This window comes from Brachyhypopomus gauderio, unplaced genomic scaffold, assembly GCF_052324685.1.
Source record: "Brachyhypopomus gauderio isolate BG-103 unplaced genomic scaffold, BGAUD_0.2 sc84, whole genome shotgun sequence".
NCBI lineage: Eukaryota > Metazoa > Chordata > Actinopteri > Gymnotiformes > Hypopomidae > Brachyhypopomus > Brachyhypopomus gauderio.
In genome coordinates, this window is record NW_027506905.1 from 1234035 (window position 1) to 1258428 (window position 24394).

General features: G+C 47.4%; 1 protein-coding gene across 2 annotated transcripts; it reads right to left on the minus strand.

Moving 5' to 3' along the window:
* Positions 1 to 3281: 3281 nt before the first annotated feature.
* Positions 3282 to 24151, minus strand: LOC143493323 (lysine-specific demethylase 4B-like). 2 transcript variants are annotated; one of them, XM_076991681.1, is made up of 8 exons: positions 24023 to 24151; positions 22507 to 22903; positions 20761 to 20936; positions 19584 to 19698; positions 18628 to 18821; positions 12098 to 12147; positions 8330 to 8433; positions 3282 to 3590 (listed from the first exon to the last, which is right to left on the minus strand). In XM_076991681.1, exons 2-8 carry the CDS (start codon positions 22888 to 22890, stop codon positions 3297 to 3299), a joined length of 1317 nt encoding a protein of 438 aa, XP_076847796.1. In that variant the 5' UTR covers positions 22891 to 22903; positions 24023 to 24151; the 3' UTR covers positions 3282 to 3296. The 2 variants fall into 2 exon arrangements, with proteins under 2 accessions (XP_076847796.1, XP_076847797.1); XM_076991682.1 differs by lacking the exon at positions 24023 to 24151 and adding an exon at positions 23819 to 23934.
* Positions 24152 to 24394: the final 243 nt, after the last annotated feature.

Consider the following 24394-nt stretch of genomic DNA (forward strand, 5'->3'; position numbering starts at 1 on the left):
GTGTGTGTGTGTGTTAATAACCACAGCAACAAGCACCAGCCACAAAGCAATATCAGCACATCTCCAGCGCAGTGCTGACTAGAGTACTGTATTCCTCTGCTGAGGTGCAGACACAAAGTAAGAGGCAAAAGGCGGAATAAAGATGGAAGGGGGGGGGGGGGGGGGTTACTGGAGGATCTGGCAACATCTGCAGAAACACAATAAAAACCTCCATCAGAGAAATAACAAGTACATCCAAATGGGAGAATGATCCCACAACAGCGGCTGCCTGCCTCACAGATTAAACCAATGAGACGGAGGCCTGCTATGAAACAACACTAGACGCCTGCAGGCAGACGTACCTGCTCAGGTGACGCTAGACAACCTTCACTGCCACTAACTGCTCGGAGTGGAGACACCTGTGTGTCTCCAAGCGCACACACAGATGACGTCATACGCTAACTGCAAACGCACTAAAGAAAGAAAGCAGCACTGGGCAGTGAAGGTGTGTGTGTGTGTGTGTGTGTGTGTGTGTGTGTGGGGGGGGGGGGGGGGGGGGGGGGGGGGGGTGAGGTTTATGGCTTAATATAAGCCTGCACAGATGAGCCCATGCCTGAAGGAGGAATAAAAGAGACCAAGCAAAGAAGGCAACTATCTTCCCCTGGACGGATACACACACACACACACACACACACACACACACACACACACACACACACACACACACCTTTGTACCATGCTTTCTCTTCTGCAACCTGTTATGGTAACCTGAGACCAATGGCCACTTCACACAGCTTCCTGTTTGGCACCTCCATAACAACAGACCACTCCCACGTCAACCACTCATCCTACAGGATCATTTATGGCAGTATGTTCCTAAGAGACACATTTCTGCAATTTTTTTAATACGTCAATTGTTAAATAAAGTTATACAAACCCAGTCAGGGTGGAGATTAAAATGAATTAAAAGCTTATTAAACATAATCATCATGGCTGTGGATCCAGGCATGTGCAAGACGCCAGCTTTGAATTTCAGCATGGCAGGGGTTGTTTTTCCTGTGTTGTGTGGAAATCATACATCAACTTACAAGTATATTCTGTTTTAATGTGTGTGTGTGTGTGTGTGTGTGTGTGTGTGTGTGTGTGTGTGTGTGTGTGTGTGTGTGTGTGTGTGTGTGTGTGTGTGTGTGTAGTTTGTACAGAGGGGTCTGCTAATGAACTCCTCCATTAAGAGGCACAGGGAACTCCTTCTACCGCATTACGTCCAGCAGAGAGAGAGAGAGAGAGAGAGAGAGAGAGAGGAGAGAGAGAGAGAGAGAGAGAGAGAGAGAGAGAGGGGGAGGGAGAGAGTGGGGGAGGGAGAGAGGGAGGGAGGGGGAGGGAGAGAGGGAGGGAGAGAGAGAGGGAGAGAGAGAGAGAGAGAGATGGGGAAGCAGGGAAAAGGGGAGAGAGAGAAGAAAAGGAAAAGGTGTCAAAGTTCAGTTACAGTTTAGAAAGTGAGGAATGGTGGTAGTGTTTAGTAAGGGAGAGAATGAGAGACAAAAGGAGAGAGAGAGACATACAGACACAGAGAGAGAGGGAGAGAGAGAGAGAGAGAGAAAGAGAGAGAGAGGGAGAGAGAGAGAGAGAGAGAGAAACACAAGAGTGAGGGGTGGTAGAAGTAGTTCCCTTACTCATGTAAAATGTATTATAGTAAAAAAAAATTGCTTTTGTAAAAGTAAAATTTCAGTATTCTTTTTTTTACCTAAATCAAAGTATCTTATATGCTCTTAGATGTTCTTAAACTGAAAAGACTCCCTAAATAATTTTTAGGAGCATTCATTAGATGCACCCAACACACCACACTGCATGTAATTAATGGTTCATACCTGTATGCATCATGTGAACACACTGCATAATCTCACAGATTATCAATTGTTATTATTTTTTTACTGTAGCGCAAAAGACATGGTAGCCAGTTGCAGATGACATTATAGCCAATCACAGGTGCGATTATAGCCAATCACAGGTGCGATTATAACCAATCACAGGTGACTTTATAGATCCATATGCTTCCTGGTCTGTCTGGGTTCACCACAGCAGGATTTCTCCAGCTAGGGTTCAGGCTCTCATCCAATCTAGGTATTTTATCGGAGACATGAGGAATGTGCAGCCTAATCTTTCTTGTGACTACACACACACACACACACACACACACACACACACCACACACACACACAATTAAGAGAAAGGTGAGGCAGGACACAAGTGCTGAGTTGAGCAACATTGATGGGTTTAAGGGTGAACCAATAATCAATGTCATTAAAGCGATCCATAGTCGAAGAGCCAGAAAATACCTGAAGGAGACTAGATAAGAAAGATAAAAACAGAATCAACCACAGGGAACAGCAGCAGAGAAAAGATAAACTAGCCTAACCTAGAAAAAGATAAACCTAAACCTAAGCCTAACCTAGACTAAAGTACGCCAATGACCCACAAGCTAAGGCAGAAAGAGAAAGATCCCTTGTGTGAGAACTGAGACTAATCAACAGTGTGAGAACATCATCTGGTACTTCTTATTACTCTACAGGACCCGTGAGAAACCACTGTATCCAACTTACGGAGAATTCAAAAGCCCGCCTGATCAGCTGAGAGTGGTGAACGATGTCGTGGTTCTGTAGCTGCAATATTGGGTCGTGATCACTTGGAATATTCATAACTCCTGTCATATCCAATTTTAAGCTCACAAAAAATAGTGCAATAACTGTTAGGCATGTAGTGTAGATTATCTAGGACAGAAAGCATATCCTAGCACACAAGTCATCGCCAAAATAAAAGTCTTTTGATAGCAATAAATCCCAAGACTGGCGGGGGGACCCATTTACAATTTACGTCCTTGGGTGCAATAATTTTTATATGTAGTGGTGAGCTTTGATGTTTACGACCGTTTCTTTATGTGTGAAGACTCCTCGTTTCTAAATGTGTATATACGTCTTAAAAAATATATGTCCAGCCTAAATTAGACAATAATAGCAACTTGGCTGGTCTAAAAAAGAATATAGTGAGAAGAAAGATTAATTCTGTGCATTGCTCACGTCTCCCATAAAGGAGCCGGAGCGGCTGAGAACCTGAACCTTGGCTGGAGGTTCCTGCTGCTTCTCCCCACAGAATTACAGCATGGTTGGACATTATGCCCACCACAGTGGTTCAGGAATCACAAGATGCACAAGAAAGTAGGAAAGAAAGAAAGAAAGAAAGAGAGAGAGAGAGAGGAGAGAGAGAGAGAAAGAAAGAGAGAGAGAGACCCTGTGGCCTCCATATATGCCATGTTGCTTCTCTTAACTGTCCCTGCCTTCACACTGTAGCACTACAGTGCCACCTGCTGGGTGTCTGAGAGGTGACCACAAGTCCGTCATCTCCAGTGAGCTGTAGTAATAGAAGTGGTTTAAATAAGTAAGTGTGTCAGTGTGGCGGGGCACGAGCTCCACCCCACCCTGAGTGGCCATTTTGCCGTAGTCGATCCAGCGCAGGGTGGCGAAGTTGGTGGACTCTGCGCAGTTGAAGCCGTGGTTGAAGCCAGCGTGGTAGCCGTACGGGAAGGTGATCATGAACTCTCCCGCTTCCTGCGTGATCTACACGAGAGGGGCAGAAGATGAAGATGAAGATGAAGGCCACATCAGCTTCAGCTCCGGGTCTGCAGTACTGAACCAGTGAGTCTTACAGCTGACGGCCTGAGTTCAGATGCTCCAAAAGTGTCAAATACACACTCAGGGTTACACACACACACACACACACACACGCACACATTCCTACTTCCACAACACGCATACAGAGGAATTTAAGACTCAAGAAACTCCAAGTAACTCCTGGGTCATGGAAGACGAACTACTTAAAGGAGTTACTGAACTGTGTTTTGATGAAAGAGAGCAATATGTGCTAAATTAAGTTGTAAATGGCACTTTAGAACATGAAACTGTTTTTCTGTCGTCAAGAAAAAACGGGCCAAGCACGACCCCACTGCTCAGTCATGAGTGGCTGATCCATTGGGCCCCAACCCTAATACCCACGGTCATTAGGGGCCCATGGCTCACGGGGTCTGCAGTGAGAAATCTTCCTCCAATATACATTCCTCTATCCATCTCTAGCTTTTCTGCATGCCTTCCCTCTGAAGTTGCGCAATATACCGTTAGTTAATAATCATCACGATATTGGCCTCAAAAACGTTTGTTTAGTAGCTGACTGTGTTTGTGGTGAGACGTTCCAATTTCCATTTTAACTATGATCTAGAACACAGATCTCTTTCAATGGCCAATTACCATGAGGCTTATTGCATGTCTATGCAGTCAGCTCACCAATGTGGTTTAATATATTACACAGCATACCACAATCACAATGCATATGAAAGCAGCATAAATCACAGCACAGTATATTACATACGTGTCCTTGAATATAAGTATGTGGGAGTATAAATACACACACACATATTATATATGTGCACACACACACACACACACACACACACACACACACACACACACACACACACACACACACACACACACCACACACTCTTCTCTACTTTTTCCACCTCTTCATCTTGTCTTCCTCATTATTCTTCAATCTCTCCCCTCTCTCCTTCCCTCTCTTAAACAATCTAGAGTTCTGGATACCAGCGTGAGTGCAGTTAAAGAGAAGGGGGGGTAGTTTGGGGGTAGTTTGGGGGTAGGTTGGGTGGTTGACCGAACACTACTGAGGAACGTTAGCCAGCCTCACAAATGAATATTTTCATTCCGTTCCGTTTCCGAGCGTGACCGTCGCTCCCCGGCAACGCGAGAGTCCCCAGCACCGCCGAGCTCTTCCGTCATCTCCATTACGGACTAAGTTAGATGAATTGCTGCGTGATGTCAGCGATATTTCAGCCCTGCCTACTGCTGCGATCAGCCGGTCAATCGCCCGACGTGGTTTCCCATCAATAAAATCAATGGCGTCTGATTATGATACACTTACTGAATTAGTCGCACATGGGTGGATAACATTATTGTAGGTTACTGAAGGTCGACCGCTGCTCTGAGATTAACAGTTCATATACAGCAGTAATCAGCACGTTATTCTGGTGTCTAACAAAGACTTGAATAAGCACCCTTTGATTCCAGTCAAGTCTGAAATCATATCCATGCTTCGTGTTTTTCCTACCTAAGCTAACAAAACATGTTCTGATCTTATGGTTCCAGCACATATACGACACAGTACGCTTCCATGTTTACACTCACTGTTCACCCACATTATGATTATTTTGGTTATACATTTATGTTTTACCTTTTGATACTAAGTAAATTTTAGTGCAACTAACACTTTTTTCCACTTAATCAGAGATAAATTAGTTCTACTTTAAGGATCCGTGCAGTCCTCACAGCCCTGATCAACACACTGTACAGAAGCTAAACCCCTTTTATTGTGGGCTTTAAAAAAAAACCCTCAGCCGACACCCCCCACCCCTGCGAATCTCCTCATTTTCACAAGACCGCACCGGCTTCATCTAACGACAGCACACACCCTCCTACGGCACGACCACGCCACACACACCCGACGCCATTTCCAAAGCTGTGATGAGGAGCTCACCCCCACGGACAGGCGTCGATTCCGTCGGCCCCTGCTCCATTTCCCAGACAGGTGTTACCGAGGATACGGACAAGCCGAAAACGTTAAGAAGGTGTGTGGGTCGAGAACCTGATGAGGCGCTTTGAACAGCCCTGGCTTCTAAAACCCCAAATCCATCCTTCGTTTACAGACGCCGTCCAAACATAGCAGGTGGCAGTGTGGGTGTGTGGCACCTCTCAAATAGTTTAACATTTTATATCCGGGCCTGTGCAAAGGTCAAGGGGGGTTTGGGAGGTCAGGGGAGGTCAGGGGAGGTCAGGGGGTCAGGGATCATGCCAGTGTCTAATTAGCTTTAACGAGCGGGTCAATGCTGCGTGAACATACAGCCCCTCCATTAAGGGATTTGGGAAAATCTTGGAACAGGACAGGTCAAAATCAAAACATTCCCAGATGTTTCTGCACCTTGTTTTCTTTCAACGTGGTCTGCAGACACGTGTAATCATTATGCTAAATCCTGTTATAGCTGCACTCAAGTGAGCTGACATTTGTCAAGGCTTAAAAAGAGTGTGGGAGGTGCTTAGGCCTGAGTGACAGAAGTGGGAGGGGCCAATTAAGAAAATCCCCAACCAAATATCAGAAGCACATTCATCCAAAATGCCTCATCACTTCCACTTCATTGCTCACACCTGCACACACACACACACACACACACACACACAACACACACACACACACACACACACACACAAAGGGCCAAAAGAATGTCTATTTTCAACACTCCAAAACTGTCAGGTAAGATCATCATAAAAAAGGGAAAACTTGGTAAGAGGAGCTCAGCGTCGGGCAGCCAACTTCGTTTGGCTTGGGAAGAAAGACCTGCTCTCTGGTCCTGTCATGAAGAGCAGGTCTGGCTTCAACAGGAGAATGTGCTGTGGTGGTGGAGCAGGGTGGGGTTGGCTAAATGAACACCGGTGATTCATTTGAGAAACTGATAAAGGGAAGCAAACTGAAGTGCAAACGGCCGCCTGGCTGCAGAGAGCTGGTGGGCGTTCACGAAGGAACCCTGAACATTGCTGTGTTCCCATGATAAAAGGACATTAGCCAAAGGAAATAATACTGTGTGTGTGTGTGTGTGTGTGTATAAAGAGAGGGTGGGATTGTAAGTGAATGAAGACAAAAGTGGAAAAAACAGACAGCATGTTTGTGTGTGTGTGTGTGTGTGTGAGTATGGAGTGGTTCAAATTGTCTTTTAGCTTTGCCCTCTTTTGCTGTGCCTGCCACCCTGACATCACAGCCCCTCTCTACAGACCACCAATGACATTCGACGGTGCCAAGACCCTGCTGCTCACACCACTATTAGCATGCAGGGGCCACACACTCGCTTGTCTCAGTCTCCCTCTTTATTCACCACACACACACACACACACACACACACACACACACACACACACACACACACACACACACACACACACATACTTTGAAACAAGATGAATCAAGAGTGCTCATACATTTTGCAGTGTTTGTAGCATAAGCAAGTGCCTTCATTTAATCAGAGCACTCACACAAGTAGGGCTGGAGTTCTGTAATGTGCATTCACATGTCAGGTGGAGGAGGTGGGACCTAGAGACCAAAGGGAGGTCCCCTCTCTCTCCAACACACACACACACACCAAACAACTCCATACACCCACCTCTAAGTATTAAGCTATTTAGGCAGCATGATTCAAAGGCTGAATGTAGAAGAGGGCTCCTCAGGTCCAGCCCTAGATCTGAGCAGAATGCTAAAGCTTTACTAACGAACTGGAAACATACATGCGGATGCAACGATATTTGACAGACCAAGCGTTTTCCAATTTCGGGGCTTGGGATCTGTTACTGGGGAGATTAATTCCCAAGGAGCCCCTCCCTTATAATTGTTCACCATCTGTGTTTTCTGGAGGGCGTATTCCCAACTCTTCCGACTAAAATAATCTTTTGTTTAGCCCTTACATTTGTAATCAGATTCCGCTTCACCTTGGTGGGCTTCATGGCTTCATTCACTGGTCCCCCGAGGATGCATGAAACATTTTTTTCTCTAGTTGTTGTTCTCAATAAAATCAAAATCAATATAACGGTCCGTGGTATTTTCTAAATTCAGCTACTTTGGGTTTAGTATCCCAAACTAGCAGGGTAGGCTGATTGTAATATTTCTTTGTGCTCACCAGCTAGCTAGCAGGCTGGCAAGGCAAACTGGCTAAGCTGAGGTGGTTTGTTGCATTCAGATGAACGCAGTGAGCATTGAACCAGTCATATCAGAGATTCTATTTGGCCAAAGGAGAACCACGGTGATTGAAGCTCAATCTCAGGTAGAGGAGGAGGGTTCTTTATCCATTCCTTCTTTCTCCTGAGCATTTCTAGCAAATAAAACATGCTGGCAGAATGAACAGAATGCTGGTGCTTGTTTGTATGACCAGTGTGAAAGGGCTTTTAAGAGACAACGAAGTGTATAGGCAATGTGAGACTTCGGCGGTCTCCATTTCAGCACCATGGACAGTGCCACTGATTGGCATCTGCCTGTCTGCACTGAAAGGTTCAAAACCATGGACAGCAGCTCAGAGATGAAGTGAGTTTCTCAAACAGGCTGATACATAACCAGTTATATCTGGATCACATCCTTCCTTCATTATTTCACACTGAGGTTATGCGTACTGTTGCCATGATATAAATGTGTGAAAAAACTAAAGCAGATTACACCTTCCTCTGTGTTTAAATATGTGAGGATCTCCCCTTACTCTGTCAAAGGGGATGCTGTACTTCTTCAGGATGGAGGGGGAGATGAGGGTCATCTTGTGTCGGAGGAAGGCGTCACAGCCCTGCGAGCTTCCAGGAAAAAACCCTAGAAAAAAGTACAGAAAAACAAAGGCTGTGTAATAATGATAATGATGATGAGGATGAAGATTATCATCATCATCGTGGTTACATTCACAGACAAGGAGCAAAGATCGGAAGTCAAACTGGAAACTGTGTTGCAGTGCTTCTAGAAGATGCCTGGAATTAGAAAGAATATGGGAAAGGCAGATCATGATAGAAAGAGGAGTAGAAAAAGATGAAAGGAAATGAAAGGAGACAGAGAGGCAGAAGACTGGAGAGAGAGGAAGAACAAGTGAAAGAATGCAAGAAAGCTAAAGAATGAATGAAAGATGCAAAGAAAGTGCATTTATGGGGTAGGAGGCCAGAAGGGGGGCGAGAGAGAGCACTGAGTGGGTGTGGGGAGGGGCGGGGTGGTTGATACCAAGTGCTCTTCTTACATGGGGGCCAGACCACGTGGTATGTGCCAAACTGGCCAGAGGCTTTCCTTGGCATTGTTATCATTTTTCCCCACTTCTACCCCCCCCCCCCCCCCCCCCCCCCCCCAAACACCCGACACACACAAACACACACACACACACACAAACATGTGTGCGCCCACCCACAATGCTTATTTGGAATGAGTCAACAGACAATTCTGATGAAGTTTGGCTTAAGCGCTCTGGACAGCAGGTGCACCAGCTCCCATCCCCACGCAGAACAAGTAAGAGAGTAAGAGAGTAAGAGAGCGCCCCCTTCAGGACTGGAGCTCCAGCTCCGTTAGGGTAGTCACATCCTCATATCTTTGGCTTCCATTTTTCCCCTGCTAATTCTGACAAGGACATTCTGAGCTACATGGGGAAAGAAAGCAGAGATGACAGGATAAAAATAAAGACAACGAACCACAGGAGGAGAAGTTATACTGAGACACCAGGGTCTCAACAGGGCAACAGCGGCCTGTTTACCCGCTAAGCTCTCACGTCGCCGAGACGATGCGATTGTATTCCAGATTACCCCAGCCTCCGCCTGAACTTTACCATTTAAGAGATATTTACTCAAAGCCGCTATTTCCACAGAGGAAACACACGGCGAGGTAGTGCTGGAGACGGATATTAATCCACATTAGGATGCGTCTGGCGTTCTGGATCTTTCCCTTGAGGGACATTAACCTGAAGCTTCATTTTGTCTTTTAAGTGGGATATTAAGTTGAGTAAAACGGGGAGCGGAGGCAGAGCGTAGACACCAGGAGGTCGGACTGCCTAACGCCAGAGGCTCCGTAGCTGCATTACAGGGGGGAAGCATTAGCGCCACTGGAGCCGTACCCACGCGTATCGGTGAGCGTAGGTGTGCACGTGCCCTCTGTGATGGATAGCAGCAGCTCACGTGAACAGTTAGGCGTTCACGTGAGGGGCTGCGTACATTATGAGGTGACTAGCTTGGGGGCAGTTTTAATACAGCGTCAGATCCAGCGCCATCTTCTCTCTGCTCAAACAGGACCCGCACAAACTTCCTATTAGCAGACCTCTATTCAACCTCATACTGCTGGCGTGTGTGTGTGTGTGTGTGTGTGTGTGTGTGTGTGTGTGTGTGTGTGTGTGTGTGTGTGTGTGTGTGTGTGTTGGGGATGGAGTTTCGCGATTGTTTGTTTGATTTTCTCTACTCGGTTAGTTCTTGCCCTATTCAGAATTACACACAACACGAGCTAATATTCATCAACCAGCAGCAGAGCAGGAATGAGAGAGAGAGAGAGAGAGAGAGATGAGATAGAGATAGAGAGAGAGAGAGAGAGAGAGACAGAGAGAGAGAGAAAGAGAGAGAGAGATTTGCTTTGTTTGTCTCTGCTCAATGTAATTCTCCCTGTGCGTGTAAGGGATGTTACAGAATGAGCACTGGTGAAAGCACAATACCCCAGTGAAGTGCTGGCTCCTTCAGTACAGTGGCGATGGAGACACACAGAGCTGGAGAGGCCATGGTCTTTCTGTGCTGGCCTGTCTCACCCCCCCCACCCCCCCCCCCTTTCCGCCTGTCTTGTTTTCATACCCACGGACACACAGCCGTCCTCTCAGGACTCCTTTTCTCTCTCCCTCTCTGCCCCCACCCCAGTCATCCTTCTGTCCCTCACCCCCAAACCGTGTCCTTCTGTCCCTCACCCAGTCGTCCTTCTGTCCCTCACCCTCACCCCAGTCGTCCTTCTGTCCCTCACCCTCACCCCAGTCGTCCTTCTGTCCCTCACCCAGTCGTCCTTCTGTCCCTCACCCAGTCGTCCTTCTGTCCCTCACCCAGTCGTCCTTCTGTCCCTCACCCAGTTGTCCTTCTGTCCCTCACCCAGTCGTCCCTTCTGTCCCTCACCCAGTCGTCCTTCTGTCCCTCACCCAGTCGTCCTTCTGTCGCCCACCCAGTCGTCCTTCTGTCCCTCACCCTCACCCAGTCGTCCTTCTGTCCCTCACCCAGTCGTCCTTCTGTCCCTCACCCAGTCGTCCTTCTGTCCCTCACCCAGTCGTCCTTCTGTCCCTCACCCTCACCCAGTCGTCCTTCTGTCCCTCACCCAGTCGTCCTTCTGTCCCTCACCCAGTCGTCCTTCTGTCCCCTCACCCTCACCCAGTCGTCCTTCTGTCCCTCACCCAGTCGTCCTTCTGTCCCTCACCCAGTTGTCCTTCTGTCCCTCACCCAGTCGTCCTTCTGTCCCTCACCCAGTCGTCCTTCTGTCCCTCACCCAGTCGTCCTTCTGTCCCTCACCCAGTCGTCCTTCTGTCCCCCACCCAGTCGTCCTTCTGTCCCTCACCCAGTCATCCTTCTGTCCCCCACCCTCACCCAGTCGTCCTTCTGTCCCTCACCTCTCGTCCTTCTGTCCCTCACCCAGTCGTCCTTCTGTCCCTCACCCAGTCGTCCTCCTGTCCCTCACACCGATCGTCCTCCTGTCCCTCACCCAGTCGTCCTTCTGTCCCTCACCCAGTCGTCCTTCTGTCCCTCACCCAGTCGTCCTTCTGTCCCTCACCCAGTCGTCCTTCTGTCCCTCACCCCAGTCGTCCTCCTGTCCCTCACCCAGTCGTCCTCCTGTCCCTCACCCAGTCGTCCTTCTGTCCCTCACCCAGTCGTCCTTCTGTCCCTCACCCAGTCGTCCTTCTGTCCCTCACCCAGTTGTCCTTCTGTCCCTCACCCAGTCGTCCTTCTGTCCCTCACCCACCCAGTCGTCCTTCTGTCCCTCACCCAGTCGTCCTTCTGTCCCTCACCCAGTCGTCCTTCTGTCCCTCACCCAGTCGTCCTTCTGTCCCTCACCCTCACCCGTGTCCTGTCTACATCTCCCCTTTTTGCCGTGCTCCCTCCAGCCTGAAGCGTGGTCGACACTCTGGAACTTGGGGAGCGTCTGCCGCCTCACCGCTGCGGGACTGGCCAATCGCGTCATCGAGCTCCCCACCACCACCCCCACCCCCGCCCACCACCCCGCACCAACCGTTGAGCAGTGTGGGTGTAGACTGTGGAGGTGCTACAGTGTAGCTGGAGCGTGTGGGGCGGAGAGCTAATTAGAGGTTCGTGAGGGATGAGTGTGTTATACGCAGCTGCAGCGTGAAACTCCAGGGAGTAGTTCCCCCAGCGTGGAGGCCACGGGGGGGGGGAGTTAGGGCAGGCAGCAGAAACACGGGAGGCAGCAGAGACAGGAGAGGCAGGTGAGTTAAGAGTGGAGAGGCAGGAGAAGCAGGAGAGGCAGACATTACCTTGTGCGAGGCGTTCCAGCCTCTTGCCGTGCTCTGGGGGAATGGCGTACCTGTGGGAGGAGCAGACACGCAGCAGTTAGCAAAATCAACAGGAAAGAGACGCGGTGCTGCCGACAAGTGATAGAGTCATGAAGGAGACATCTCTGCTTACATCATCTACTACTCCTGACCCTTACTGTCTTAGACACACACACACACACCACACGCGCGCACACACGCGCACACACACAGAGTAAGACATTCTTTTGAGTGGAAGTGCTAGTCTGTATGCTATGACGGAAGTTAGAAAGGGTGTTGTTACAAATCAAATGTGCCCTCCAGGCTGCCGTCCCTTTAGTGGACGTGATCCAACAGGGCACAGGCAGCTCTCCGTGTTCACACTGACACTTCACCATTCACAAGCACTCTAATCCCCCGACACACGTTATGCCCCTCACCACAACGACACACGTTATGCCCTCACCACAACGACACACGTTATGCCCTCACCACAACGACACACATTCAAACATTTTCTGGTGAGTCTACATAATTAACATTTACTGACTCTGGACGTTTCTGTCCAGCATCCTTCTAGATTCTTCTAGATTCTGCCCCTCTTTTTATTACTGCATTTGTTTTATTGTTCACCCTTTCATTTTTGCTAAGCCCTCAGAAACGGCACACAGCATTTGTTGTGAATGTGCCTTTGACACCCTCTTTGACTGCAGCTCAGTGACGCGTGACCACCAGGGGCTCTTCAAAATTAAGACCACACTGCCCTCTTGTGGTCACACGGCAGAAGGCATGCACGCTGAAATTAATGTCCTGCACATGAGGGTTTTTAAATTATCACAATGGGAAGTTAAAGAATTTTTTTAACTTTCTTAAGACCTTCCTTATAACAGAAGAGATGCTATGATGTCAACATCAGTGGGCAGAAGATTTGCTGTGTGAAAGCAGCAGCCCACCATGTTTTATAAGCCAATGAGAGAGTTCAGTGCCAACGACCCAAGCTTTGTTGTCATAGCAGCAGCAAGCTCACAGGTGTCTCACTGCTGAAAGAAACCCCAGCATTAGATATCCACACAAACGGCACGTTATCATATCAACACCTGAGGGAAACAAGGACATAAAAAGCTTTCTTTAAATGGAATAGTGATCTGGTAGTGACTCTTCACACACAGTTTCACCCAAATTATGGCGTCTATTCTACTAAGATGTGAAACCAGACTGCCCGTGTGTCGTAATATGCGACATCCCTCCGACTAATACTTAATGTTGAGAGTCGTTCAGAAACACTCGGCTGCTCTTCAAAGCACCAGGTCAACAAGTCCCTCTGGTGATAGTCAAATATCCATGAGCCAACACACAGTCTCAGTGGCCCATTTTACAAATTAAATCGCCTTTAAGTGAGAATGTCACGCCCTTCGAGCCAAAAACATGTCAAGATGTGGATCCGCACTAGCTGGGAGCGTGGACATACAGAGGTGTGAACCACCATTTTACACACATCTTAACACTAGCACAACTGTATGTGGTCCAGAAATGTTCTCATTTACAGGCTGCGTGAACAGTGATGGTACAGTCACCACTAGGGCTCCAACGATATTGACTTTTTAAACCCCGATACCGATACCAACGTTTACAGAGCGGTGTGGCTGACAGCAGATATCAAGTTGACGTTAGTTTGTATTTCAACAAAGACCATTTTAAGAAAAATGAATAGCCTTCACTAAAATTACAAAAGGTTATGGATTAATGAACCTTGCAGCAGTAAACTGCTATGGACAACGTCAAGTAAGAAGTAAAGAACAAGGCTGAAAGCACACGCTCCTTCCATCGGACAGAAGTCAATATTATCTTTATAGACTACTCTTTAAACTACTCGGAATTTGTCTACTCTAATCCTCTAACAGTAAACCACGTTCTTGACAGGCTTTGAAATGTCATGGCCTGTACAGCGTGAATGTGCGGTTGGGTTGGTATGTTTCAGCTCAAAGATGGGAGGAAAACTGAATTTCACAGGAGAATCAAAATCACATTCCATTAACCATTAACATGGGAATCGCTTTTGAATTTAATAGTAGCAAATAAACGCTCAGTACAACTAAATGAAAATGACGGTAGAACTCATGGCGGTTGGGCAGTTACCGTGGGAACCGTAGGTGCCAGAAACAGACTTTATCTGAGCTGATACATCAAAAACAAACATCGTGGTTATATTTTAAACAGGATGAATGATTAAGACCAACTCAACTTCGCTTGCCTGCCTGTAGGTGTGTGTTTGTTGTTGTGTGTGTTTGTATTATTATACCAGCATCAATAATTTAATTGTGGTTATGAAAGCCAATATTGCATTTTTAAACCAGATGCAGCTAAAAGGTGGACATAAATGGAAACCTTGTAGTTTATTACATTCTTTACACAGGAGATTACAGAAGCCTTAATTAAACACAGAGACTGAAAGGGTTGCCATCATCCTCCAGTCCAGGAATGATTTGTTAACTTTTTGAGATATTGTCTGTGTGTTAACTGAGACTGTTTGAGATATTGTCTGTGTTAACTGAGACCGAGATATTGTCTGTGTTAACTGAGACTGAGATATTGTCTGTGTGTTAACTGAGACTGAGATATTGTCTGTGTGTTAACTGAGACTGAGATATTGTCTGTGTGTTAACTGAGACTGAGATATTGTCTGTGTTAACTGAGACTGTTTTGAGATATTGTGTCTGTTAACTGAAACCGTTTGAGATACTGCTGTCATCTGTGTCTTCTCTGGCCAATGCAGAAATTCCAAAAAGCATCGGCTTAATACTCAAACTTAAAAAAAACAGCCCCCCCCCCCCCCCCCCCCATAAACCTGAGCCTGCATCTGTACTATGACGGGGGTAAAAGAACGTAACTCTGCCCTTTATTAATGCCTCAGCCTTTCACTCTCTCGAACACACACATACACAGAGCCATTATATCCAGCAGTGTATACTACTACAACGGTGAAATCTTTAAGAATCTGACAGTAGATTTAAGAGAAGTGTGTGTCTGTGTGTGTGTGTGTGTGTGTGTGTGTGTGTGACCTTGATGGGTGTAGAGCTGAAGAGGAATGAAGTTAATTTCACAGTGGCTGAACAGAAGGGTTAGGCAAACAACTCGCACACAGCTTAACATACTGTAATTACTTGAAAAGTGAAAACGATTAAATTTCTAGGGGGGGTGTGATGGGGGGGGGGGGGTGCTAGGGGGGGCAGTGAGCCATGCGAGAGAAGTCTCTCCTTAAGAAGAAGCCAGGAAGGAGAGCCACTCCAACAGTGACATGATGGAGAAAGTTAACTTGAGATCTCAGGAGATAAAAACATGGGGAAAGCGTGCGAAAGAGAGTGCGAGATTCTGACGGAGACGAGAGAAGAAGAAAGAGAGAGAGGGAAGAGAGACTCCCATAATGCCATTACAAAAGAGAATGCACAACAGAGTAAGGAGTAAGAGAAGGAGAAGGAAAGAAAGTGAATGTACTCGAGAGAGAAAGCCCTATATATAAGAGAATGTGCTCAGGCTGAAGTCTAACCATGATATGAGAAGCTCTCAATAATAAGCACACACACAGCACATTAGAAAACAGCCACATGTCGAGCGTTAAGTGTCCCTGCACATAAATGGCCTACAGATATACACCCCTCTCTACCGAGTCCCAGAAGGACTGGACCCACTGACCCGGATTGGAGGGCCACGCCCCCAATGCCACCTGTAGAGCGGACCGGACAGGACTCGGTCCCGAGAGGAAAGCTCTCCGTGGAAGAGAGACCCCCACCCTGCTTTGTGTCAGGAGCGTCCCGACGGCAATCGACCGTCATGCGTTTTGGCGGGCAGGAGTGAAAGGATCCGGATGAATTAGTTCTGATGGATTCATGGCCACCTGTCGGAACCTGAGGAACGCCAGGAGAGCGGGCGTCAAAACTAGGTGAAGAATGACTCGTTTATCTCTCTACTGCTCTAGTCAGTCATCGTCAATTGATATCTAATAACTGTGTTAAGGAACCTTAAGGATGTAGAGGGAGAATTCAGACAAGCAGGCAGAGGAAGAGGAAGAGGAAGAGTAGTGCCACCACGTGACAACAGGACAACTAGCAGCCATTTTAATTGAGCAACAATTTTCAGAGCTTGACCAGACGCAGTGAGTAAAGTGTAGTGAAGAACCACAACTTAACGAAAAGGTTCCACAACAGCACAAGAAACAACAGGGGTGGAAACACTGCTGGCAGAAGCACACACACACACACACACACACACACACACACACAGTACACAAATATATAGAGAATAAAGAGGCAGAGAGTGAGAGGGACAGAAGTGAACAGAGAGTGAGAGGGACAGAAGTGAACAGAGAGTGAGAGGGACAGAGTGAACAGAGAGTGAGAGGGACAGAAGTGAACAGAGAGTGAGAGGGACAGAGTGAACAGAGAGTGAGAGGGACAGAAGTGAACAGAGAGTGAGAGGGACAGAAGTGAACAGAGAGTGAGAGGGACAGAAGTGAACAGAGAGTGAGAGGGACAGAGTGAACAGAGAGTGAGAGGGACAGAAGTGAACAGAGAGTGAGAGGGACAGAAGTGAACAGAGAGTGAACAGGAGAGCAGAAGGGAACAGCAGCAGGAGGAGGAGCAGAAATGGCAGTGAGAGGTCTCCAGTGCGCCCCCATGAGGCCAGTGGTGGGGTGACATCAACCTGAGAACTTTCAGCAGCAGACAGTGGAGCCCTCCCACTGCTCATCCATCTGTTTGACACAACACACACACACACACACACACACACACACACACACACACACACACACACACACACACACACACACACACACACACCAGCAGAACAGTTTTTTCGAACAGTTGCCGCCATTTATCTTTTCAAGACAAACGCAGGGACATCGTTACGGGTCAGCGGCAGCCATTTTGGACTCAGTGAAAAGGACAGAGAGGGGGACCGGGGGAAAAAATGGAGACAGTATATTTGACAAGCCCCATCTAAGAGGAATAACCCAACCATGAAGGCAGATTAAAAACTTGTTTCTAAAAGCTCGGGTGTCTGACACAAGCTCCCGGTCGCAGGAGCACAATCGACACTTGGCCAACGCCTGAGACAGCTCGATCGATAAACACAGTAGGGGCCTGGAGTGGGGGGGGGGGGGGGGGGGGGGGGGGGGGGGTCCACCGAAGGAACAAGCGGACTGAGCTGTAATCTCCACATCCACCTGCAGGGGCCGCTGTCCTTCACGGTGATCCAGGGAGCCACAACACTTCTACTCCAGTTATTTACTGACACTTTTTTAAAAGTACAAAAGGGGAAAGATTTTAGACGCCCTGAACAGGAACATTCAGTACCCACTAGTCACACCAGAGAGCACAATGCCTGCCATACATCACCGCAGAATCTCTGGAGGTCCACCAGCACCATCGTGTCACCATTAGCTCCATCGTGGCCGTAATATCGTCTATAGTTCAACATGTACTTTGTAATCATCTCTAATACATTATAATAAATGGTACTGCAAGAAACAAAGTCAGTGTGACAAACAAGTACACATGAAGCCCAAGAGCCACTGCACTCGTGCACAATAAGAGTGCCCCCATGTGGCTGACGGAGGAAGTGCAAGACTAAGGTCACTGAAAATGTCACAGCTAGGAACAGAGAGGTTTCGAGAGGCGCTCAAATACTAGTCAACCGATTCCAACACGGCACTGTGACATTAAGATATTGATGTAGAATATTTAAAATCCTTAAAATAATCCTATTATTACACCCTAATCCTAACCCTATTAGAGATTATTAGAATGACACGCATTAATTCAGTATTTGGTGATGAACAGCAGCAGAATAATAACGTTTTTTTTTTTTTTTTTATGACACTCACATGCTGAAAACACCCAAACAGAATATTACGATATAAAAAGTCACCAAACCTCCAGAGTCTACACTACGCAAATGTGACTGTGGTCAAGGAAATACCAAAAATACAAGCATTCTGATGTTCCTGAACAAGAACTGATGCCCTGTGTGTGTGGAAATCCTTGCAGGTCACATGTGACTCTAGTGTTCAACCACTTGGTGTTTGACGGACATGTAGGGAAGACGCCGGGTGGAGGCCGGGTGGAGGCCGGGTGGAGGTGGTGTGACCTCCAAGAGCTTCACTGTGTGACCACCTGGTGCCCGACGCTTTACGCGCCTCAAGACGGGCTGAAAACGGCGCAGTACTAACTTCCAAACGGAAGGTCTGCTAACCACAGCAGAACTAGCAACAGTTCACCAGGCTCTTCCATACATAATTCAAACACCCTCGTTCAGTACTGTGGTCACTGCTTCATTTGGACTTCAGTCTGGCAGCCATTTGATACACTGGTATCTGGAAACACTGCAGCAGACTTAAGATGAGGAAAGGCGTGACCACGTAGAAACAGCTCCAAGGAATCATCTGGACGGTGTGTGACAGGTGATGTGTCCTTCACCGCGTGGTTAAGGTTAGGGCTCTAGCTAGCAACACAGGTGACGTGAGCGGGAATACCCACCAGGACTTGGGCTGTCCGAAGTGCAGGTAGTTGACGCTGTAGAGGTCCATGTCCTCGGTGTGCCAGGCAAACGTGGTCTTCCACATGCCGAAGTAGAGGTAGGGCGTATTCACGCCCTCTATCACGATCCCACATTCCTGCTCAACCATGTCCAGGAGGGTGTTCAGATGCCCGATGTTCCACTCCATCACGTCCTGCCAAAAGACACACACACACACACACACACACACACACACACACACGGACAAATAAACAAGAGGAAGAAGCTCAGCTATACTTTGATAACTCTGAAAAGCTTCCTCATGAATGTGTGGGCACTGAAACAAAAACATTTGTTCTGTATTTTGTAGAATATGCTCTACAACACCAGATATCAGCTTAGACACAATAGCAAAAGCCCTAGAGGGCTTCTAATTGCTGTTTGTTTGAATGCCTAAGACATCTGAAGCAAAATGACATGCCAAACCGAGAAATAACAACATGCTAATTAAGAGAACTGGAGTGTGACATGTGCAGACATTAGCTAGGCGTGAACAGTGCCGTTTCACCCAAGAACAAAACCCATTTCATCCACGTCCCAATACCTGCAACAACACCAACCAACAGCACCTAAATACCACCATAATTAACGCATGGACACAAGGAACAGGCACTAATAGGGTCAGCCGTAGCCTTCCACACCATGAACCAGGAGGTTGTGGGGTTGGATTCCTGTTAAAGGCGGATCTTCATTAAATCACTCAAGCAGGAGTCGTTGGAGTGGTGCAGTGTCTCCGGAAGCCCGAGTGTCCAGACGTCCCGGTGCCGCCTCAAAGCCCCGCCTCCTGCATGCTCCCACAAGACACTCAGGAAGCTGGTGGGAGTTACTTCCTGCACCAGTGGAATCGTGTTCGCTTGCTTTTTAAAAAAGACTCTGGAAGCAGCGGTGGGCAAGAAGCCTCGTCACCCAGACTGACCGAGTCGTAGAGGGAGCCACTGATGTCCGCGCCGTAGATGGGCGACACAAACGTCAGATTCTTCCAGTATTTTCTCTCCAGGTCATCAAAGTCCTTGTGTGAAGGGGTGCAATACCTGGAGGGGAGGGGGGGGGAGCAGCAGTCAGTCACCCGATCAAAGAACCACATTACAGAAACACAACTCAGCCCAAGCCTGCGCTTACGAAACTACAGATAACCTGAACAATGCTTCCAAACTCACACAACAGCTGCTGATATTGAACTTTCAAAGATATCTGAAATTCACTCCATATTGAAGGCTCACTGAAGTGATTTCCTGTAATGGTTTTAATTGAATCAAGGGATTAGGGATTAGACAACCACATTTATAACATCTTACACACACACACACACACACACACACACACACACACACACCCACACCCACACACCCACACACACACACCCCCACACACACACACACACACACCCCCCCACACACACACACACACACACACACACACACACACACACACACAGGGAACAGCCCCTTCAGCTGTTTAACCACTCCCTCTAGGAGAGATTCTGCTGACATCCTGTGGTGGGAGAACTTAATGCAAAAACAAAACAATTAAAAAAGACAAAAAAGTGTTTATAGTTTGCAGGCTCATTGCCGGCGCCCGGCGCCCCGTGTGAAGTTTACCCTCCACATCTGCAGATCAGACTCTCATTTGTCAGTCAAATCACAGTATTCACATCACACATGTGTCAATAGCAGTATTTTACATACGCTTTTAAGCAGGAGGCCTATTTCAAAGTTTCTACATCTCTTCTGTGGACCTTTAAGGACCTCAATGATCATGACTTGTGGAATGAGTCATTGGAATGAGCTTTAATGCCTCATCTAGATCATTGTAGATGAAAAACAACCTCCCTGTGATGGTTGTGCCCAGGTTGTCTGCCTGAGGACCAGACACTCACTGCAAAACATTATGAGGTTTCTGAGAATCGCTCCTAGTTAGTCTGTTTCTACTTCTCCCAGCCCCTCGTGTTCAACACAGCAGATGATCAATGCCATGTCACATAGCACAAAGATCTTTGTAAAGATCGTTAAGATAAGCGTGAAGACCTTTCCACAGACCCAACCAAGAACCATTCGACCAGGACTGCAGGCTGTAGCTCCACACTGAGCACCTACTTCTTGCTGTTGGCCAGCTTGCGGTAGTCTCCGACCGTCATGGCCTTCTTCTGAATGTTGTACTGGGTGAAAAGACCAGACTGGCCAGTCACAACCTGCATGATGGGAGCTGGAACCACCATCTCCTCGATGGTCTCGTACGAACGCCTGGGCTTCCATTCTTTGGGAGGAATAACCTGCAAGTTCACCAGATCAGGAGTTAGAAGATCTCAATGACAAAGAGATGCCCGTCAGCGGGGCAGAACCCGGCACCTGATACGAGTGCTTTTGAACTGCACAGCATATATTTGCATTTTTCATGCTGTAGAACACCTGACTCTTTCAATTGGAAAATTATCAAGCCCTTCACACGCTGATGTCAGCTGTGTTAGAAACAGATCAAAATGCCCACAAGGGTTCTCCGGGACAAAACGTTAAACATTTTTCATGGAAATCATACACAAGGCTACCAGCATTTTCCTGCTATATCAGACGAGCAGGTCGGAACCACGTCCCAGTACAGGAGAGCCCCGACCGTCTCTCGGCAGTACCGCATTCTCAAAACTTCAAGTTTTTCCCAGGAGCGCTCCTGGTTCTTTGCAAAACACAGAGCAACACAGCTTGCAGCATTCCCATTGGAATAAACGCCCCCAGTGTCCCTCTCGGCATGAACCAGCACAGGCCTCGGTAGCTCCAGAAAGGGAACCTGTCCCACTACAACACCAGTGGGGGGTGTCAACACCTCCGATATCCTTCCGATCTCATTCTGAAGGAGTCGACTGCATTTTACAGCGGCATGTCATACGTTTATTGGTGACTCAAACATGTACTACATGTACATATGTAATTAATGTAATGTAATTGTAATATTATAGTATATACATATACTAATACATGTACTAAATGACGACAGAAAAGAACATGCCAGAACACGCCTGGATGTGAAGGGCAAGACGGGCTTTTACATGCCGCACAACTTCAACTGTGCCAAATCACTACGCCAGGGCAAAACCAAGAACATCAGAAACTGAACAAAAAGAATAACTGAGCAGAAGTGAAGTGTTAAATTGGAAGGAGAAACCATGTGACCCCACGAGTGTGAGCAGCACTGAAGTCATCAAAGTTCTGCAGGTGTGGACCACTTTGAAACTGGGATTGTAACAAAAGCTGCAAAAGCTTCTGCAACCCCATGTAGTTTCTTGACAGAAAAAATAAACAAGTCTAGATATACTGAATATACACATAGACTGTGAAACGAACAGATAGTTAAAGATAAACATTAATAAAGTTCATGATATCAAGATCCAGATTGGTCAACGAATGCATTAAGAAGTCTGAGGACTGTCTAAGGTGACAAAAGCATAGTGAGTCAGCTGACGGGTTTCTCAAACCCCAAGGCCCATAGTAATATACCCCCATAGTAATACACCCCCATAGTAATACACCCCCATAGTAATATACCCCCACAGTAATATACCCCCATAGTAATATACCCCCACAGTAATATACCCCCACAGTAATATACCCCCATAGTAATACACCCCCACAGTAATATACCCCCATAGTAATATACCCCCATAGTAATATACCCCCATAGTAATACACCCTCACAGTAATATACCCCCATAGTAATATACCCCCACTGCAGTCCAAAGCACCTGGTAAATACTAAACTCTGGAGTTATGTGGTCCCTTTCACTGGAGGTTGAGAAACCTTACATTAAAAGATCTGTTAAAGTTTAAGCCAAAAGTAAAACATGTTAGTACCTTAGCCAAGCCCGCACGGTGAGCTCCCTGCTGCTCCATATACGTTATATATTTCGCAAAGTCACGGAATTCCTCCATGGTGGGCCTGAAAGTCATAATCTTGTAGGCCGAGTTTGCAGGTGGTGGTGGGGCCTGCATGGGGGCAGGTTCTGGCTCTGGTTCTGGCTCTGGCTCTGGCTCTGGAGACAGGTCTCCAGGTGGCTGTGTGGTAGGTTCCATAGCCGGTTCCTCTGGCGGCTGTGACTTGGGCTCGGAGGGCTCAGGGTTTGACTTCAGATCCGAAGCAGGCTCGAGTGGTGACATCGCAGCATCCTGCTGAACTGGGTTTGGATCTGGAGTGAAAGCTGACGCCTCGGGTTCATCTCTGGAGTTTTCCACAGACATGGTTGCAGGTAGGCTAATGCAAGAGGCACAAATAAGATGTTTTATACATGTGTCACAAATAAATTACAGCATCACTGAGTCTTTATTCACTGTAATTCAAATATTCTCTTCTAATTCAAGTCAAATTTCAAAGATTCAACACTCAGAAGTTTATACTCAGCAGAAGTTAACTTAACAGAAGTTGGAGTCTCAGCACGTACACTCTTACACTAAAAGGTCGTAAACCTAAACCTGAACTTGTGCACATAGAAAACACTGACTACCCCAGAACATCACAGAGAATTTCTCCATAGGTCATGACCAGTTTCTTTATTTATTTACACTGTGCCAGGTATCACATATAATATGCGTGCTTGCCACATTTGAATATACAAAGTAAATCATAGATGTGGAATGTGTGATGAAGGACCAAAAGTTATGACTATAAAGGTATAAGAGAGTTCAAGTTGTGTGTTTACCAAGTTGTCCACACACTGGCTGCATGTAACCCGCACGTTTGTGATCAGACATCTATAGACAAACCACAGCGACAACTACGTGCACAACACGCGTACTGGAGAATAATAAAGTAATTAAGTTATTTCTGTTGATTAAAGACTGAAACGAGCAGACTGGGGTGAGGAGACCGTTTAAAGCCCTGCTGGTCGTACATGATCTCACCTGACCAACACACAGGAGCTCGGCTGGGCCGCCAGATGACATTATAACACCAACTCAGAGCATTATTACCACCTTGTGCTGTTTGTGCATGTAGGTCAACAACAACAACAACAACAACAACAACAACAACAACAACAACACGCGCGTTCCTCACGGCTCTCCCGCAGGTTTAAATGGCCTTTGTCCACCGTAATGGTGTCGGTGGCGGAGACGCGACACACCGCCGGTGCTGCCGTACACACACACACACACACACACCGCCCGGTACCTTCACACGGGCCTCAAGCTGCTCTTGAGCGGCCGATGCACGGTTTGCATGTACGGTTTAAACACCGGAGTTGCGGGTCCGACACTCGCCGCCCCGCCGCCCCGCACAACCCGACAACATGTCCGACCACAGCCGCTCACGTCGCCGCGTACACGGACACACGACCCAGCACCGCCCGGCGGAAACAACCGTGAACTCGTTTACCTCCTGCTGTGTGTCGCGGTCCTTTCTGCTATTTTATGTTTTTTTTAGGAGTTTTTCTTCTTCAAAAAAACCCAAAAGATCAGTTAGTGATCCATCGCTAAAACACGGGCCTCACGCCTACTGCAGAGGTGCGGGCTCTTTGATTGGTCGAGGGACGCCAAGAGCCCGTAGGCGAACGAGGAGCTCGGCTTCCCATTGGTTAATGCGGTGTGTTAGACAGCGTGCTGGACCAATCAGAACCGAGTTGTTTGTCCACTGGCGTGTGTCGCGGAAGAGACGTACCGAACTGGTGGTTGTGCACGTACGTGATGGTCCCGCTTCCGGCACCTGGCTGCTGTCGTCGTGAAGGGACGGTGCAAAACGAAAGCAAAA